Source organism: Oryx dammah, unplaced genomic scaffold, assembly GCF_014754425.2.
Source record: "Oryx dammah isolate SB20612 unplaced genomic scaffold, SCBI_Odam_1.1 HiC_scaffold_18, whole genome shotgun sequence".
NCBI lineage: Eukaryota > Metazoa > Chordata > Mammalia > Artiodactyla > Bovidae > Oryx > Oryx dammah.
Window position 1 is genome coordinate 119,357,622 of NW_024070202.1, and position 16,570 is coordinate 119,374,191.

The window sequence follows — 16,570 nt, forward strand, 5'->3', positions numbered from 1 at the left end:
TGTACATGTGTTCCCCATCCTGAACCCCCCTCCCACCTCCCTCCCCACCCCATCCCTCAGGGTCATCCCAGTGCACCGGCCCTGAGCACCCTGTCTCATGCATTGAACCTGGACTGGCGGTCTGTTTCACATATGGTAATACACGTTTCAATGCTATTCTCTCAAATCATCCCACTCTCACCTTTTCCCACGGAGTCCAAAAGTCTTGTTCTTTACATCTGTGTCTCTTTTGCTGTCTCACATACAGGGTCATCGTTACCATCTTTCTAAATTCCATACATATGCGTTAGTATACTGTATTGGTGTTTTTATTTTTGACTTACTTCACTCTGTATAATAGGCTCCAGTTTCATCCACCTCATTAGAACTGATTCAATCGCTTCTTTTTAATGGCTGAGTCATACTCCACTGTGTATATGTACCACAGCTTTCTTATCCATTCGTCTGCTGATGGACATCTAGGTTGCTTCCAGGTCCTGGCTATTGTAAACAGTGCTGCGATGCACATTGGGGTACATGTGTCTCTTTCAGTTCTGGTTTCCTCGGTGTGTATGCCCAGCAGTGGGATTGCTGGGTCATATGGCAGTTTCATTTCCCGTTTTTTTGAGGAATCTCCACACTGTTCTCCATAGTGACTATACTAGTTTGCATTCCCACCAGCAGTGTAAGAGGGTTCCCTTCTCTCCACACCCTCTCCAGCATTTATTGCTTGTAGACTTTTGGGTAGCAGCCATTCTGACCAGCATGAGACGGTACCTCATTGTGGTTTTGATTTGCATTTCTCTGATAATGAGTGATGTTGAGCATCTTTCCATGTGTTTGTGAGCCATCTGTATGTCTTCTCTGGAGAAGTGTCTGTTTAGCTCTTCGGCTCATTTTTTGATTGGGTCGTTCATTTTTCTGGAATTGAGCTACATGAGCTGCTTGTGTATTTTTGAGATTAATTCTTTGTCAGTTGCTTCATTTGCTGTTATTTTCTCCCATTCGGAAGGCTGCCTTTTCACCTTGCTTATAGTTTCCTTTGGTGTGCAACAGCGTTTACGTTTAATTAGGTCCCATTTGTTTATTTTTGTTTTTATTTCCATTACTCTGGGAAGTGGGTCATAGAGGATTTTGCTGTGATTTATGTCAGAGAGTGTTCTGCCTATGTTTTCTTGTAAGACTTTTATAGTTTCTGGTCTTACATTTAGATCTTTAACCCATTTTGAGTTTATTTTTGTGTATGGTGTTAGAAAGGGTTCTAGTTTCATTCTCTAACAAGTGGTTGACCAGTTATCTCAGCACTGCTTGTTAAAGATATTGTCTTTTCTCCATTGTACATTGTTCCCTGCTTTGTCAAAGATAAGGTGTCCATAGGTGCATGGATTTTTATCTCTGGGCTTTCTATTTTGTTCCATTGATCTATATTTCTGTCTTTGTGCCAGTACCATACTATCTTGACTATACTAGCTTTGTAGTAGAGTCTGAAGCCAGACAGGCTGACTCCTCCAGCTCCATCTTTTTTCTCAAGATTGCTTTGGCTGTTCAAGGTTTTTTGTGTTTCTGTCAGTTCAGTTCAGTTCAGTCGCTCAGTCGTGTCTTACTCTTTGCGACCCCATGGACTGCAGCACGCTAGGCCTCTTCATCACCAACTCCCGAAGCTTACCCAAACTCATGTCCATCAAGTCAATGATGCCATCCAACTATCTCATCCTCGGTCATCCCCTTCTCCTCCTGCCTTCAGTCTTTCCCATATCAGGGTCTTTTCCAATGAGTTAGCTCTTTGCACAGGTGGCCACAGTATTGGAGTTTCAGCTTTAGCATCAGCTCTTCCAGTGAATATTCAGAACTGATCTCCTTGAGAATTCTTTATACCTAGGTAGCCGTTGAATCATAATGCTTTCCCGCCTGGCACTACTGATTTCATTGTTTCTTCTGTTCCGGTCTATTTTATAGACTGATGCCAGACTGTTCTTCCTGTTAAACATGTTAATTATGCTTTTTCTAATTGATTTTGGAAAGATTTTTAACTTAGGAAGAAGATAAGAATAAAACAACAGTTACCTGGAATCCTAGACTTGGAGCTAATCCATTTTGTAATATATATTTGGAGAAGGAAATGGCATCCCACTCCAGCATTCTTGTCTGGAAAATCCCGTGGACCGAGGAGCAGGGTGGGCTATAGTACCTGGAGCCGCAAAGAGTCAGACATGACTGAGCAACTCAGCAGCAGCACCAGGATGTAGTTACTTGCAGTCCTGTTTCTGCATAATGAGCTTAAATGGGCTTTCTAAAAATGCAGAACTGGAGTTATGCTCTTCTGTTGTTCTGGGAATTGCTTTTTTACCGGTGTGACGTTAACTAGCTGCCTGGCATTCTGCCATGGCCATAACCTCATTTGTCTGCAAGTGACCTGATACTGGGCATGCAGGTCAGTAGAGGTTACAGGTCAGAGACAGTGTCTGAGTGATGGGAACCTTTATTAGTCATTTGCTGCTTGCTGTGTATTGCCCTGCACGCCAAGCTTCCTTCCGCTCTGTGCTTTTTCCGGCTCTCTCCGCTCGCCTCCCCCTCACCTCCGGCCCCCCAGGTCTGGAGCCCCTCTGTCTGGAGGTGCGGCCCCTCTGGCCCAGGCCCTCCTCAGGGAACAGCCTAATGCCCCTCCTTTCCTTCGTGCTTCCGGGCACTGTCCACTCAACAGATGGCTCTCCTTTAAACAGCCTGCCCTCATGTGTTGATTTACATTGTGTTTTTAAAAATTCACTTAATGTAACAGAAGAGCCTTTAAATTTTTTCCATAGGTGTGCAGATTTGTGAAACAACCATATTCCATGTGTTTGAAAGTTTTATTGTTTTAAACAGTATAAGGATCTAGTCAGATTTTCTGAAAATTATGAAGAATTGGTAAGTGTCAGTTTCTTTCACTTAGGTAATATCACTGAGATGACGGATAACTACCTTTAGCGTGCCTTATTCATCTCCCTTACGTCAAGCACCTTATTTACTAAGACAAGTGGTAAAAACAGTCATTTTAAGAGGTGCCTGTAGCATAGAGCGGTTGTTAGATTTTGAGCCCGTGACTTCTTTTTCAGAGCCTAGTAATTGTGAATTCGTTATGCTGTACTCATTAACGGGTGCGGGATTTCCTGACAGGATGGGGAGCACAGACATCGAGGAACAAGTCTGAGGAGAGACGGCACGGGCAGCCGGTGAGTGAATGTGTCCTTTGGCCGATTGCTGTGTTTATAGCTCACTTCTCCCAGAAAGCATCAAAATGGACTTTTCCTCTTGGGCCTGATTATGGCCAGGAGAGGAGAGTACACTACAGCTAGACTTCAGGTTCTCCAGACACGAACCCTCCCAGTTGTGTCTTCGGGGCCCTCCAGGAGCTGGGGGCTTGTCGTGGGTTATGAGTCCTGTGTGGCCTTTCACACACTGGCTGGTGTAGCCTCGGAACGCCAGCCCTCCCCGGGCACCGGTCTCCGGGAGTCCCCGCTCTGCGAGGGACGGCACCCGCAGTGGCTCTGGGCTTCCGGTTCACAACCCCTGGACGCTGAGCACAGACGTGCCCAGCAGACCCGCTGCCCCACTGCAGGTCAGGCACGGCGTGGGCACTGCCCACTGCTGCGTCCGCCCTTTCTGGAGGTGGCTGGCCTTTCACAGCCTGTCTTAACTGGTGAAGCTTGGATGAGGCCAATTTTGTGGGTTTTATGAAGATTAAGGTTAGAGTTTGCCTGTAAATCCTCATTTTGTATGTGAGCTCCAGATTATAATTTATTCTTTACAGCAGCGATATTTGGTGATTCTTTTTCACAGATTAGGGAGATTCAGGTTAAACACCTTGCCCTAAATCTTACAAGTTTGCACAAAGTTATACTTAAGCCTGGGGTGCAGATTCCTAGATTTTGTATTGCAGATCTGCTAGAAATGCAGTGAAGCTTTTGCTTGGTTCTATATGATTTTAAACATACACTGTGTTGAATTAGTATGAATGTTAAGTTCCAAATATTGAGAATCAGGTTGTAATTTTGAAAACCTTAATTTTAGGTCCAAAGTAAACACACAAAATATGTTCTATAAAAATAGAACATAGTTCAAGATAAATCTTTTGGAAATATAAATATTATATTAAACCTAAAACCTTTGGGATGGATTCTCTAATAAAATTGTAGGAATTTTCTAGAACTCTTAAAGGATATGGATTTCATAAGGATTTCATAAACACAAGTTTGTTAAAACACACAGTTTCTTCTCTCTACTGAAGATATTTCCTATCCTGTACTACTGCTAAGACAGTAAAAATAGTTTTAAAGAGTTTAAACTATAGTTAAAAAATAGTTTTAAAAAGGCCTTAGTTCTAATAATAGTTCTAATAAAGCATGCTTTGCAAGTATGCCAACCTACAGCCATTCTTAATTGTATCAAATGCTGACAGCAGCCTTCACTGAGATGAAAATGCTTTAATTTTCAAGTCTTTGTTGAAAATTAATTTGACTTTGATCATATTTGCTTTCTAGGCATGTGGAGAACTTAGTGAGGACTAACGGGAAGGACAGAGACTCAAAAAGGAAGGTGAGACCCTTCCCGGGGATTCTGTGGTGTGGTCCTAAGACTCAGAGAGCAGAGCCTGGCAGGCCTGTTTTCATGTGGTTTACTTGAGTGGTGATTCCATGAGGCACATAAGAGATGCATTTTATATTAAAAGACTCAAATGGATTAAAGTGAAAAGATGGACAAGGTGGCCACCAAACAACAGTTATACTGGAGCTTGGGTGGCTGGACCAGAGGCCCAAAAACACATCACAAGAATAAGACAGGTCGCTTGCAAGGAGGACGTGACAAGCGTAAATGAACATGCTGCTCCGAAGAGACCCCCAGAATACAAGAAGTAGAGGCAGAATCAGAGGGAGGAATGGAGAAGCCAGTAGGGACTGGGGCTTCAGCTCCCATTTTCACAGAGAGAATGGCAGCATTTCATGCTAACAAATGAGACGATTTAGATAAAAGGGAGATTCCTGGAAGATCGATGTTAGTGACATTGCCTCGAGAGGAGATAAAAAGTCTGAGGGTGTGTATATATATATATATACTGCCCCTCAGTTGTGTCCCACTCTTTGCAACCCCATGGACTATAGCCCACGAGGCTCCCCTGTTCACAGAATTCTCCAGGCAAGAATCCTGGAGTGAGGAATCATTTCCTTCTCCCAGAGATCTTCCCAACCCAGGGATCGAACTCAGATCTCTTGCATTGCAGGCAGATTCTTTACTGACTGAGTGACCAACTTAGTACAAAAGTTGCATTAGTGTTGGAAATCTTTCCACAAAGCAGCGCAGGCTTGGGTGACGGGCAGGTTCTATCAGGCGCTTGTGATTAACACTGAGGCCCTCATGGCTCCTCTCCTTTCACAGTTGCTTTGTATCCTGGATTGAGTGTGTGCGCGCATGTGTGTGTGTACATGAGAAGCACATGCAAGTCATCAGGTGTAACAGCTCTTTCCCATTCTGGGTTAGGCCTGCATGTGTACACACGAGAAGCACATGTCAGTGATATGGTATCATTCAGACACCACAATCCCAGTCTTCCCTTTTTATGCCATCTTCATAATTATCGCCAGAAGCAGCTTCAGAATGATTATTTGATGTCTTTAGAATTGTGTACTGTGGTGTTTAAATTATTATCACACCGTTTCCTGGGTTTCGCTCTGTTGTCGGTAATGCGGCAAGCAGAGTTTGGCTTCTGTGGTGGTGGCTCAGTCGCTAAGCTGTGTCTGACTCTTCGAGACCCCACGCACTGCAGCACCCCAGGCCTCCCTGTCTATCACCAACTCCCAGAGCTTGCTCAAACTCTTGTCAGTTCAGTCAGTGATGCCATCCAGCCATCTCATGCTCTGTCGCCCCCTTCTCCTCCTCCCTTCAATTTTTCCCAGCATCACGGTCTTTTCCAGTGAGTTGGCTCTTTGCATCAGGTGGCCAAAGTATTGGAGCTTCAGTTTCAGCACCAGTCCTTCCAATGAATAATCAGGGTTGATTTCCTTTGGGATGGACTGGTTTGCTATCCAAGGGACTCTCAAGAGTCTTCTCCAACACCACAGTTCAAAAGCATCAATTCTTTGGCGCTCAGCTTTCTTTACAGTCCAACTCTCACATCCATACATGACCACTGGAAAAACCACAGCTTTGACTAGATGGACCTTTGTCAGCAAAGTGATATCTGCTTTTTAATGCACTGTCCAGGTCTGTCACGGCTGTTCTTCCAAGGAGCAAGCGCCTTTTAATCTCGTGGCTGCACTTACTGTCTGCAGTGATTTCAGAGCCCAACAAAATGAAATCTCACAGTTCCCACTTTTCCCCCTTCCATTTGCCAGGAAGTGATGGAGCTGGATGCCATGATCTCTGTTTTTTGAATGTTGAATTTTAAGCCAGCTTTTTCACTCTCCTCTTTTATATTTATCAAGATGTGCTTTAGTTCCTCTTCACTTTCTGCCATTAAAGTGGTATCATCTGCATATCTGAGGTTGTTGATATTTCTCCTGGAAATCTTGATTCCAGCTTGTGTTCCATGCAGCCCTAAATTTCACCTGATGTACTCTGCATTTAAGTTAAATAAGTTGGGTGACAACACACAGCCTTGACGTACTCCTTTCTCAATTTGGAACCTGTTCATGTCCAGTTCTAACTGTTGCCTTTTGTCCTGTGTACAGGTTTCTCAAGAGGCAGGTAATGTGATCTGGTATTGCCATCTCATTAAGAATTTTCCACAGTTTGTTGTGATCCACACAAAGGCTTTAGTGTAGTCAATGAAGCAAAAGTAGATTTTTTTTGGAATTGCCTTACTTTTTCTATGATCCAGCATATGTTGGCAGTTTTATCTCTGGTTCCTCTGCCTTTCTAAATCCAGCTTGTACATCTGGAAGTTCTTGGTTCACATACTGCTCAAGCCTACCTAGCTTGAAGGATTTTGAGCATAATCTTGCTGGCATGTGAAATGAGTGCAATTGTACAGTAGTTTGAACATTCTTTGGCATTGCCTTTCTTTGGGATTGGAATGAAAACTGACCTTTTCCAGTCCTATGCTCACTGCTGAGTTTTCCAAATTTGCTGGCATATTGAGTGTAACAGTTTCACAGCATCATCTTTTAGGATTTGAAATAGCTCAGCCGGAATTCCATCACTTCCACTAGCTTTGTTTGTAGTGATACTTCCAGGGCCCACTTGACCTTGCATTCCAGGATGTCTGGCTCTAGGTGAGTGATCACACCATCATGATTATCTGGGTCATGAAGAGCTTTTCTGTATAAATCTTCTGTGTATTCTTGCCGCCGCCTCTTAATATCTTTTGCTTCTGTTAGGTCCACTCCGTTTTTGTCCTTTATTGAACCCATCTTTACATGAAATGTTCCCTGGGTATCTCCAGTTTTCTTAAAGAAATCTCTAGTCTTTCCCGTTCTTTTGTTTTCCTCTATTTCTCTGCATTGCTCACTTAAGAAGGCTTTCTTGTCTCTCCTAGCTGTTCTCTGGAGCTGTGCATTCAGTTGGGAATATCTTTCCCTTTCTCCTTTGCCTTTGGCTTCTCTTCTTTTCTCAGCTATTTGTAAGGCCTCCTCAGACAACCGCTTTGCCTTCTTGCATTTCTTTTCCTTTGGGATGGTTTTGGTCACACCTTCTGTACCATGTTATGACCCTCTGTCCATAGTTCTTCAGGCTTTCTGTTTACCAGATCTAGTCCCTTGAATCTATTTGTCACCTCCTCTGTATAATTATAAAGGATTTGATTTAGGTCATAGCTAAGTGGCCTAGTGGTTTAACCTACTTTCTTCTGTTTCCTGGGAAGAAGAACCTTTCTCTCTCTGACAGTTATCTGAAACCCTGGACTATGAGAGGCGTGTCTCTAGCGTCTGGGCCAGCTTTTTGTGGGTCTTTATTCCGCGCGCACAGGAGCACAGGGTTTTCTGATAAGTCAGGTTGTGCGGCTGTGTTGGCTGATGTGGGGATGCTTTGTTCAGTCTGGGCAGTGGTTGGATTCCTCCCTGTCCACGTATAGCCACACCTTGGTGAAAAGTGAGCCTTCTAGGTGATTCTTCCCACGTAGTCTTTTTTCTGAATACTTTTTCACTGTGCTCTTCTGATGTCTGTGTTGGGGGCGGGGGTCGATGCCTTTTTTCTGTCTTGCTCACACCTGCGGCATGTGCTGTTTGCGCTGCCTCTGTGGAAGCCCCTCTAGCTGCGATGATTCGGGTCTCCCTCCTGCTTCTCATGAGTAAGTCTCTTGAACTGGAATCATTGAATGAAAGCATGCAGGCTTTAATATCTCTTTCTGTCTTTCAGTTTTTTTGGCAAGAGTTAGCATTGTTCACTAGAATTATAATGTGAGCCACATTTGTAGTTTTAATTTTTTGGTGGTCACCTTAAAAAAGAAACATAAAATTAGTTTTAATAACATATAATCCAACATCTCTGAAGTAGTCTTTCAACATGTAGCCACTGTACAAAATTAGACATTTTACATTCTTTTTCCACTAAGGGAGCAAAATACGAGAGGTGTGTTTTCCCCTGAGAGAGCCCAGAAGTGATCTTGAAGACAGCTGGCAGCCTGCTCGGCTTATGACTGGCCGCGAGCTTTGTAGCATCAGCCCTGAGTTACCGTGACGTGGCTGCTCGGCACTTGCGCGGAGAGCTCCCGCTATGCCAGACTGAGTTTCTGGGCGGAAAGGTGTTCCCCGCTCGCCACGCCTTTGCATCAGATGGTTGTTGGCGGCGGCGGCTGGGAGCCGTGCCTTTCTGGGGCCCTGGTCCCCGCAGGGCAGCCAGGTGCCCGCGCCTCCCCGGGCCCTGGAGGAAGGTTCACAGTCTCCCGTTTCTCGGAGGAGGACCCTGAGGCCGGGGAGGCCGAGTTCCCTGGACGGCGTTGCCCGGCCGCTGCCACTGCGCGCCGGCCCCTGGCCCCTGCGGGAGGAGGGTGGGCCTTGCCTCCGCCCTCCGGCTGACGCGCTGTGCTCTGTCCCCCAGCACGGCCGCGAGGAGGGCCCCTCGATGTGGAAGCTGGAGCAGAGGCAGGGGAGCGAAGCGGCCACGGTGAGGAGAGGACGCACCCGCCTGCGCTGCCTGTCCGCCTCGGGCCCTCAGGAGGCTGGGAGCTGGACGGGCCCCCAGCCTTCTTGCCGTTTCTCTGCCTTGAAAGTCAGAGCTTTGGGGAGAATGCAAGAAAGTGAACAGAGGCATCACAAAGACACGATCCAGGTGTTGTCAGTGAGGAACGGTCCAGGGAGCAGAAAGTTTGCAGAAATAAACGCCGAGCCAGCGGTGGAGGAGCAGCCAGCTCCTGCAGGAGCCGCTGGTGGTGCTGGGGCGTTCTTTCCAAACCGGGGCGGAGCCGGGGGACCCTGAGCTCGGGGCGGCAGGCCAGGGACACCCTCCTGTCCCCTGCCTCCCTCCTGTTTGAGGCACCCCGGGGGGCTAGGGGGCCCGTGGCGTGTCTGCCAAGCAATGAGTTGTTGGGATGTGGTGAGCCTGCGATGCTGGGTCTCTGGTTTATTTGTTCAGTAACCAGAGACCCACTTTTTTCTTTGGCCTTCAGAATTTAGAGTTTTCTCAGAAAGAATATGATTGTTAACTGTTTCCTTTTTCTGGTCATACTTATAAGTCAGGGTACTTAAGAGCTGTGATTAGGTTATGTTAATTGTATAAATATTTGAATTTCTAAATTAACAACCTGAAGTGAATCTCAGAAAACATGTATTTTCCAGCCTATTTTCAAGAATCAACCTGAGATTGAATATTTTAATTATACGTTTGATTTCTGCCCGTAGGAAATTGAAAAGGAAGACCTTGATTTAGAAAATGCTGGAAAAGATGAGTACACAGCCATTTTTGAAGATGATTTTGAAGTAGGTATTTAAAATCTCATCTTAAGAAGGGTAGTTTGTTCTAAAATCAGAAACAGTTGTTTTTTCATCTCCTCTTACTGCTCTCAGTCCTGCGTATCTATTTGATTTAGATCTGGTGCCTATAAAAAGTTTGCAGTGTGTCTCACCATTGCTGACCAGTATGGTGTAATTAAAATTTTCAATTTAGCCTGTCGATAGTGCACTGCAGTCAAACGTGTGTGTGCGCACACATATGTGCATTCTGTGTGTGTGTGTCTACATGAAGTACACATAGGTACACAGGTCTCCGTGTGCTCACGCTCCCATTCTCGGCACAGGTACATTTGCACTTTATTGTTCACCCGGGACTCAGAGTGCACAGTTCTGTAGGGTGTGTGTGGACGCGGAGGAGCAAGCACAGCGGTTTGCACAGAAACCTGTGAGCTGCAGGGCGCCCAAGCACATGGGGGCCCTGTCTGTGCCTCCTGCTGGCTGCGTGCTCTGCCCGTGAGCCTGTCTGCTCTGTGCGCAGGACTATGAGGACGACTTCGAGGTCTGTGACGGGGTCGACGACTGCGGGGCGGCCGAGCCCAAAGAGGGAGAGGCGGCGGAGGAGCTGCCTCCAGCCAGGAGGAGGGAGATCCAGGAGATCCAGAAGGCCATCCTCGCGGAGAACCAGCGGGTCGGCGAGCTGTCCTCGAAGCTGCTCGAGAAGCACGGCTGCCCGGAGCGCGCTTGGGGGCCGGGCCCGGGTATGTGAGCGGACAGCGGCGCGGCGGGCACTGCCAGCCCCCGTGACGCGCTCGGAGCTCCGGGGGCGCGCGTTGAGGCCCTCCTTGGGGAGGGTGCTGCGGTGGGGTGGGCCAGCCCTGTGCCTTGTGCTCAGTCGGCGTCCGAGGCCCCGGCTGCATTTCTTCTGACAAAGTGACGGCATCGGCAGGAGGCCGGCTGTGGGGGGCAGCCTTGGCAACTTTCTCTATGAAACTGGGAATGTGCTTTGCTCCAAAGCTCTTGGCACTTGGGTGTACGAAGGTTACTTGTCAGGGCAGGAGAGCGCTCTCCATGAATGCGCCTGACAGCCCCGAGTGCGGTGCTCTGAGGCAGGAGAAACGGGAGGTGCTCACAGCCTCTGAGGCTGCAAGAGGGCAGGACAGGGCACGCTCTTTGCCTGGGTCCAAATACACGTCCAAGCGCAGCGAGAAGACAGAGTGAGAATAAGCGCATAGAGAAATACGCAGTCTGTGCCCGCGAAGCACAGGGGTCGCTGTGGTCGAGGCCACGGAGGTGGACCCCGCAGAGGGAGGGGGTGGAGCGCTCTGTCCTGTGGGGGCTTCTGGAGATCGTGGCCCATCACCAGGCCGACCAGCCCGCACCCTGTGGGCTGCCGAACCCCAGCCCGTGTCCGCCCGTCTCCTGTCTTCTGCTGCAGTGAGTGGCTTGTCCAGCATGCACCAGCCTCTGTCTGTCTGCCAGCTGCTCTGTGTATTCACACCTCAACTCCCTTACCTGAGAAGACGGGTTTTGGAGCGGGCAGGGGAGCATGGGGTGGGAGTGGAGGACTGACCGCGCTTATATGTGTTCTTACGTATTTCTGGAAGTAGTGTGGCACAGATGTGGGAAATTTTGCTTTGCTGCAGGTTTTAGATGCAATGAGCAGAAGTGGTTCCTAAGTGCACCTAGAAGACATTTGTCATTAGTTGAGCGAACATAATTGGTTTACATGCATCTAATTGGTTTACTCTTGATTTCTTTTGCTTGAAAGAACTATTTCAGTTTCACAAAAGTAGCTTTTTTTTTATGTGCAGATGCAAACAGCTCCCCTTCCAAAACCCCACTGTGTGGAATTTTCGTGGATTTTGCCACAGCCTCACACCGTCAAAAGAATCGGACTCAGGCCCTTAAGCAAAAGTAGGTGTACTGGGAAGATTGCAGAAGGGATTAGCAGTTTCTGTACTTCCTGCAACGGACCTGTAAATATTAGCGTTTATTTTCTTGTCTCTGCTGTGCTCAGGCCATCGTCTTGTTTGTGCTGTATTCCCGGGTCCCGGCTCGTGCTCTGGTGCAGGTGTACAGTAGGCGAGCTCGGCCCGGCATCTGTGGCAGTTCTGGGGGCCTCAGGAGCCCCGCCTTCACGGCCGGGCAGTGTCACAGGCGCTCTGGAGGCTGGAGGCGGGCGGCAGGAGCTAGAGCAGACAGCGGGCCAGGTCTGCCGGCGCCCCACGCCTCCCGCCGTGTAGGCCCTACTCTCGTAGCCAGCACCCCTCGTCTCAGCGAGGGAGCCCCATGTCGGCCAGCCATCCTATGTCTCGGGCACTGAGCCCCCATGTCAGCGTCCTCCGTGGGCTGCGGGCCACCTGTGCAGGCCTGGGTCTGCCCAGCAAGGGTGGAGATAAGGGTGAAGAACCAGGGCCAGCAGGGTCAGAGTCCAGGCTTGACTGCTGTGAACCCAGGAGCTCGTGAAAGTGAAGGACAGACTCTCAGCTCACGTCTTCGGTGCCAAGCCCAGTGCAGTCTGGGGGTAGATGTCGGAGTCCACCAGGTCGGGCTGGACACAGTGGACTTGGGGAGAGTGTCTGGTCAGCCAGGGAGCTGTGCTGGCAGGAAGCAGCCTTCCCCACCCCGCCTCCCCGAGAGCGCCTGCCCTCTGCAGCAGAGGGAGCGAGGGTGAGGTTGGCGGGGGCTCGCCCCGCTGGGCGCACCCCCAGAGCAGGGAGAGGGGGACTGACAGCAGCGGGAGGTGGGGGTTCGGCCCTGCAGCCTCGCTGTCCACAGGGGCCCCAGCGTGGTGACTGAGCGTCACTGCCCCCAGGCCCCGGCCTCCGGCCTGCCCCTCTCTCTTCCCCCACCCCACTTCCCGTCCGTGCTCTTCCCTCTAGGATGCGCAGCGCAAAGCTGCTCCGGCTCATTGACATGGACTTCTCCTTCACCTTCTCCCTCCTTGACCTCCCGCCCGTGAACGAGTACGACATGTACATTCGGAACTTCGGGAAGAAGAACACCAAGCAGGTTAGCGCAGCACGCCCGCCAGGGGCCCGGCCAGCGCGGTGGCAGGACCTGAGGCGTGGCGCGTGCGGTCCCGACATCAGAGCGGGGGTGGCCAGAACACTCTTCACCCAGAGCCTGTGCTCTGGAGGCACCCGGCCACGGACGTGGCTCACTCTCGGGCTCTGAGGACAGCCTGGGAAGGGAGGCTTTATTGAAAGTCACCGAGTGTCACCTGCTCCCGTCCTCGTGGGGCTGCAGCGTCTTGTGTGTGTGGCCTAGGTGCAGAGGCTCCAAGGTTTGGGCTGGAGGGGCCCCGCCCGCCTCTCCCCAAGCCCCCGGGCTCCTGGGCTCGCCTCAGGGTCCCGCCTGCCTCTTCCATTCCACTCGCCCTCACTCAGGAAAATGCAGCCCTGGCCAGGCTCTCTGGTAAATGCCCTTGGGTCCCCCTACCTGCCCCTGGACCCCCCACCTGACCAGGCTCCCCCATCACCTGCCCCGGGCCCCCCCCACCTGACCAGGCTCCCCCCACCTGCCCCTGGATCCCCCTCACCTTATCAGGCCCCTCCATCACCTGTCCCTGGACCCCCCCACCTGACCAGCCTCCCCTCAGCCGTCCCTGGACGCCCTCACCTCCCCCTGCACCCCCTTGCAGGCCCCTTGTTCATCTGCCTGGCTTTCTCGGTTACCGGGCCTGTGCTGTCTGCACCTCGTCCCTTATCTGTCTGCCTATCTCTCTGTTCACCGCCTGTCCTCCAGGTGAACTAGGTGATCTATCCCTGCACGCTCTCTGACCCCAGCATTGCTCAGTCCACCCCACACCACTCTGCCCTTGCCCGTCTCACTCCGGCCACTGACTGTGAGCTGGCTGGCCTTCCGGGCTGGTGAGGTCCTGAAGTCAGCAGTCCCTCCTGTGTTTCTCTCCTGTCCCCATGGAGCCATCCCTCCACATGCTCTTGGGTGTGTCTGTCAATAAGCTTTTAACAGGAAGAGGGTCACAGCTGGACATTTAAGAAGCTGACAGATTAACCCTGGCTTTGCAGCTGATCCACTCTGACCTTGAGTAGACTCTTTAACTTTGCTTATTTTCCTCATCTCAAAGCTTTTTGTTGTTATTGTTCAGTCGCTCAGTCGTGTCCTGCTCTTTGTGACCCCATGGATTGCAGCACACCCAGGCTCCTGTGTCCTTCAGCATCTCCTGAAGTTTGCTCAAACTCATGTCCATCGAGTCAGTGATGCCATCCAGCCATCTCATCCTCTGTCGTCCCCTTCTCCTCCCACCTTCAGTCTTTCCCAGCATCAGGGTCTTTTCCAATGAGTCAGTTCTTCACATCAGGTGGCCAAAGAGCTTCAGCTTCAGCATCAGTCCTTCCAGTGAATATTCAGGACTGATTTCCTTTAGGATCTCCTTGCTGTCCAAGGGACTCTCAAGAGTCTTCTCCAACACCATAGTTCAAAAGCGTCAATTTTTCAAAGCTGTTAGTTAGTATCAAAACTGAAGCATGTACCTTTTTGAAACAAATTTGTGTCCAGTTTTGCAGAGCTGCTATGTTGTAAGAGACTACGGTATTGGCAGACTAGGTCGTAAGAGTTTGTAAAGGTTTTATTTGCGTTTGGCCACACCAGGTCCTAGCTGCGGTGTGTGGGCTCCTCTCTAGCTGTGGTTCGTGGGCCCCAGAGCGCCTGGGCTCAGTAGTTGGGCCCAGCAGATGCAGTGTGCAGGCTTGGTTGTCCTAAGGCAGCTGGGATCATAGCTCCTTGACCAGGGATGGAACCGACATCCCTTACACTGGAAGGCAGATTCCCAACCTCTGGACCATGAGGGAAGTCTCTGGGTCATAGTATTTTCAAACTGGAGCTGAACTGTTTGATGTGACTTTTGAGAACACTTTTGAAATTTAGGCCCATGGTTCTCAAATGTTTAAGATATAAGCAGTCTTTGCATGGTTGTTATTCATGCCATGATACTTAATTTTGACAGAAGCAAGAACAGTGTCATCCTTAATTTAAAAAATCTAGTTGTTTTCTTTTCAGTGATGAGAAACGGGTCTGAGGTGGAGACCCACAGCTAACTCAGCCTGCCTTCCTTCTCAGGCCTACATTCAGTGTAATGAAGACAGCGTGGACCGGGACATCCAGACCGAGGAAGTGGAGACTCGGGAAGTGTGGACCCAGCGCCCGGGCGAAGGCTCTGCTGTGTCTGGGGGTAACGGCCTCTGCGCTTGGCCTTGGCGGTTGTGCTTGTCCCCTCTCTCGTGTGCTTGCGTGTGAGCTGACTGTGGAAATGCCAGTGAGTTTGCAGATGCCACCCCGGCCCGGAGGCCTGGTCTGGGCCCTAATCGGGGCTCGTGACACTCGTTCCTGAACGGAGGAGAGAGCCTGACTCCAAACCCGCACCTGCAGAGGCGCCGCTGAGAGACCCCGTGCTCTTCAGTGGTTCACGTTCTTAGAGAATTCTCTTCCCCAAGGCCATTCTGCAGGGGTGTCACGCCGAGACAGGTGGGAGGCCCTGGAGGATGCCGAGTCCTGCCCCCGCTGGCTCTCAGCAGTTGCTTCTGTGCTAAATGCTAGTCCACTGGACGATTGCTCTGAGGAATGATCTCGCTCACCCCCGTCCCTCAGGGAAGCCTGACCCTAAGCACTAGCAAACGTAAACGTGGCTGTTCAGTGGCTCAGTCGTGTCCAGCTCTCTGTGACCCCGTGGACTGCAGCACGCCACGCCTCCCTGTCCGTCATTATCTCCTGGAGCTTGCTCAAACCCCTGTGCATCGAGTCGGTGATGCCGTCCAACCATCTCATCCTCTGTTGCCCGCTTCTCCTCCTGCCTTCAATCTTTCTCAGCATCACAGTCTTTTCAAATGAGTCAGTTCTTCACATCAGGTGGCCAAAGTATTGGAGTTTCAGCTTCAGCATCAGTCCTTCCAGTGAATATTCAGGATTGATTTCCTTTAGGATTGACTGGTTTGATCTCCTTGCAGTCCAAGGGACTCTCAAGAGTCTTCTCCAACACCACAGTTCAAAAGCCTCAATTCTTTGGTGCTTAGCCTTCTTTATGGTCCAGTTTTCACATCCATACATGACTCCTGGAAAAACCATGGCTTTGGCTATACAGACCTTTGTCAGTGAAGTGATATCTTTGCTTTTTAATATGCTGTCTAGGTTTGTCATAGCTTTCCTACCAAGGAGCAAGTGTCTTTTATTTTCATGACTGAAGTCACCATCCACAGTGATTTTGGAGCCCCCCAAAATAAAGTCTGTCGCTGTTTCCCCTTCTATTTGCCATGAAGTGATTTGCCTGGATGTCATGATCTTCGTTTTTTGAATATCGAGTTTTAAGCCAACTTTTTTAGTGTCCTCTTTCACACTTATCAAGAGGCTGTTTTGTTCCTCTTCACTTTCTACCATTAGGGTGCTATCATCTGCATATCTGAGATTGTTATTTCTTCCAGCAATCTTGATTCCAGTTTGTGATTCATCCAGCCTGGCATTTAACGTGATGTACTCTGCATGTAAGTTAAATAAGCAGTGTGACAATATACAGCCTTGACGTACCCATTTTCCAGTTTGGAACCAGTCTGTTGTTCCATGTCCTGTTCTAGCTGTTGCTTTTTTTCCTGTATACAGGTTTCTCAGGAGACGGGTAAAGTGGTCTGGTATTCCCATCTCTTTAAGAATTTTCCACAGTTTGCTGTGATCCACACAGTCAAAGACTTTCATGTAGTCAGTGAAACATGTTTTTCCGGAAT

General features: G+C 49.5%; 1 protein-coding gene across 6 annotated transcripts in view; it reads left to right on the forward strand.

Annotated features, from left to right (window-relative positions):
* DYNC2I1 (dynein 2 intermediate chain 1) overlaps positions 1 to 16,570 on the forward strand; it is a 50,857-nt gene that overhangs the window by 8,622 nt on the left and 25,665 nt on the right. For 4 of the 6 annotated variants that reach the window (XM_040260104.1, XM_040260099.1, XM_040260101.1 and 1 more), the window contains 8 exons: positions 3,133 to 3,188; positions 4,497 to 4,551; positions 8,986 to 9,051; positions 9,786 to 9,863; positions 10,375 to 10,594; positions 11,648 to 11,750; positions 12,719 to 12,848; positions 14,919 to 15,030. In XM_040260104.1, the coding sequence (XP_040116038.1) occupies positions 3,133 to 3,188; positions 4,497 to 4,551; positions 8,986 to 9,051; positions 9,786 to 9,863; positions 10,375 to 10,594; positions 11,648 to 11,750; positions 12,719 to 12,848; positions 14,919 to 15,030 (820 nt within the window). The remainder of the gene's footprint in view (positions 1 to 3,132; positions 3,189 to 4,496; positions 4,552 to 8,985; positions 9,052 to 9,785; positions 9,864 to 10,374; positions 10,595 to 11,647; positions 11,751 to 12,718; positions 12,849 to 14,918; positions 15,031 to 16,570) is intronic. The other 2 variants (XM_040260102.1, XM_040260103.1) reach the window with 2 other exon arrangements.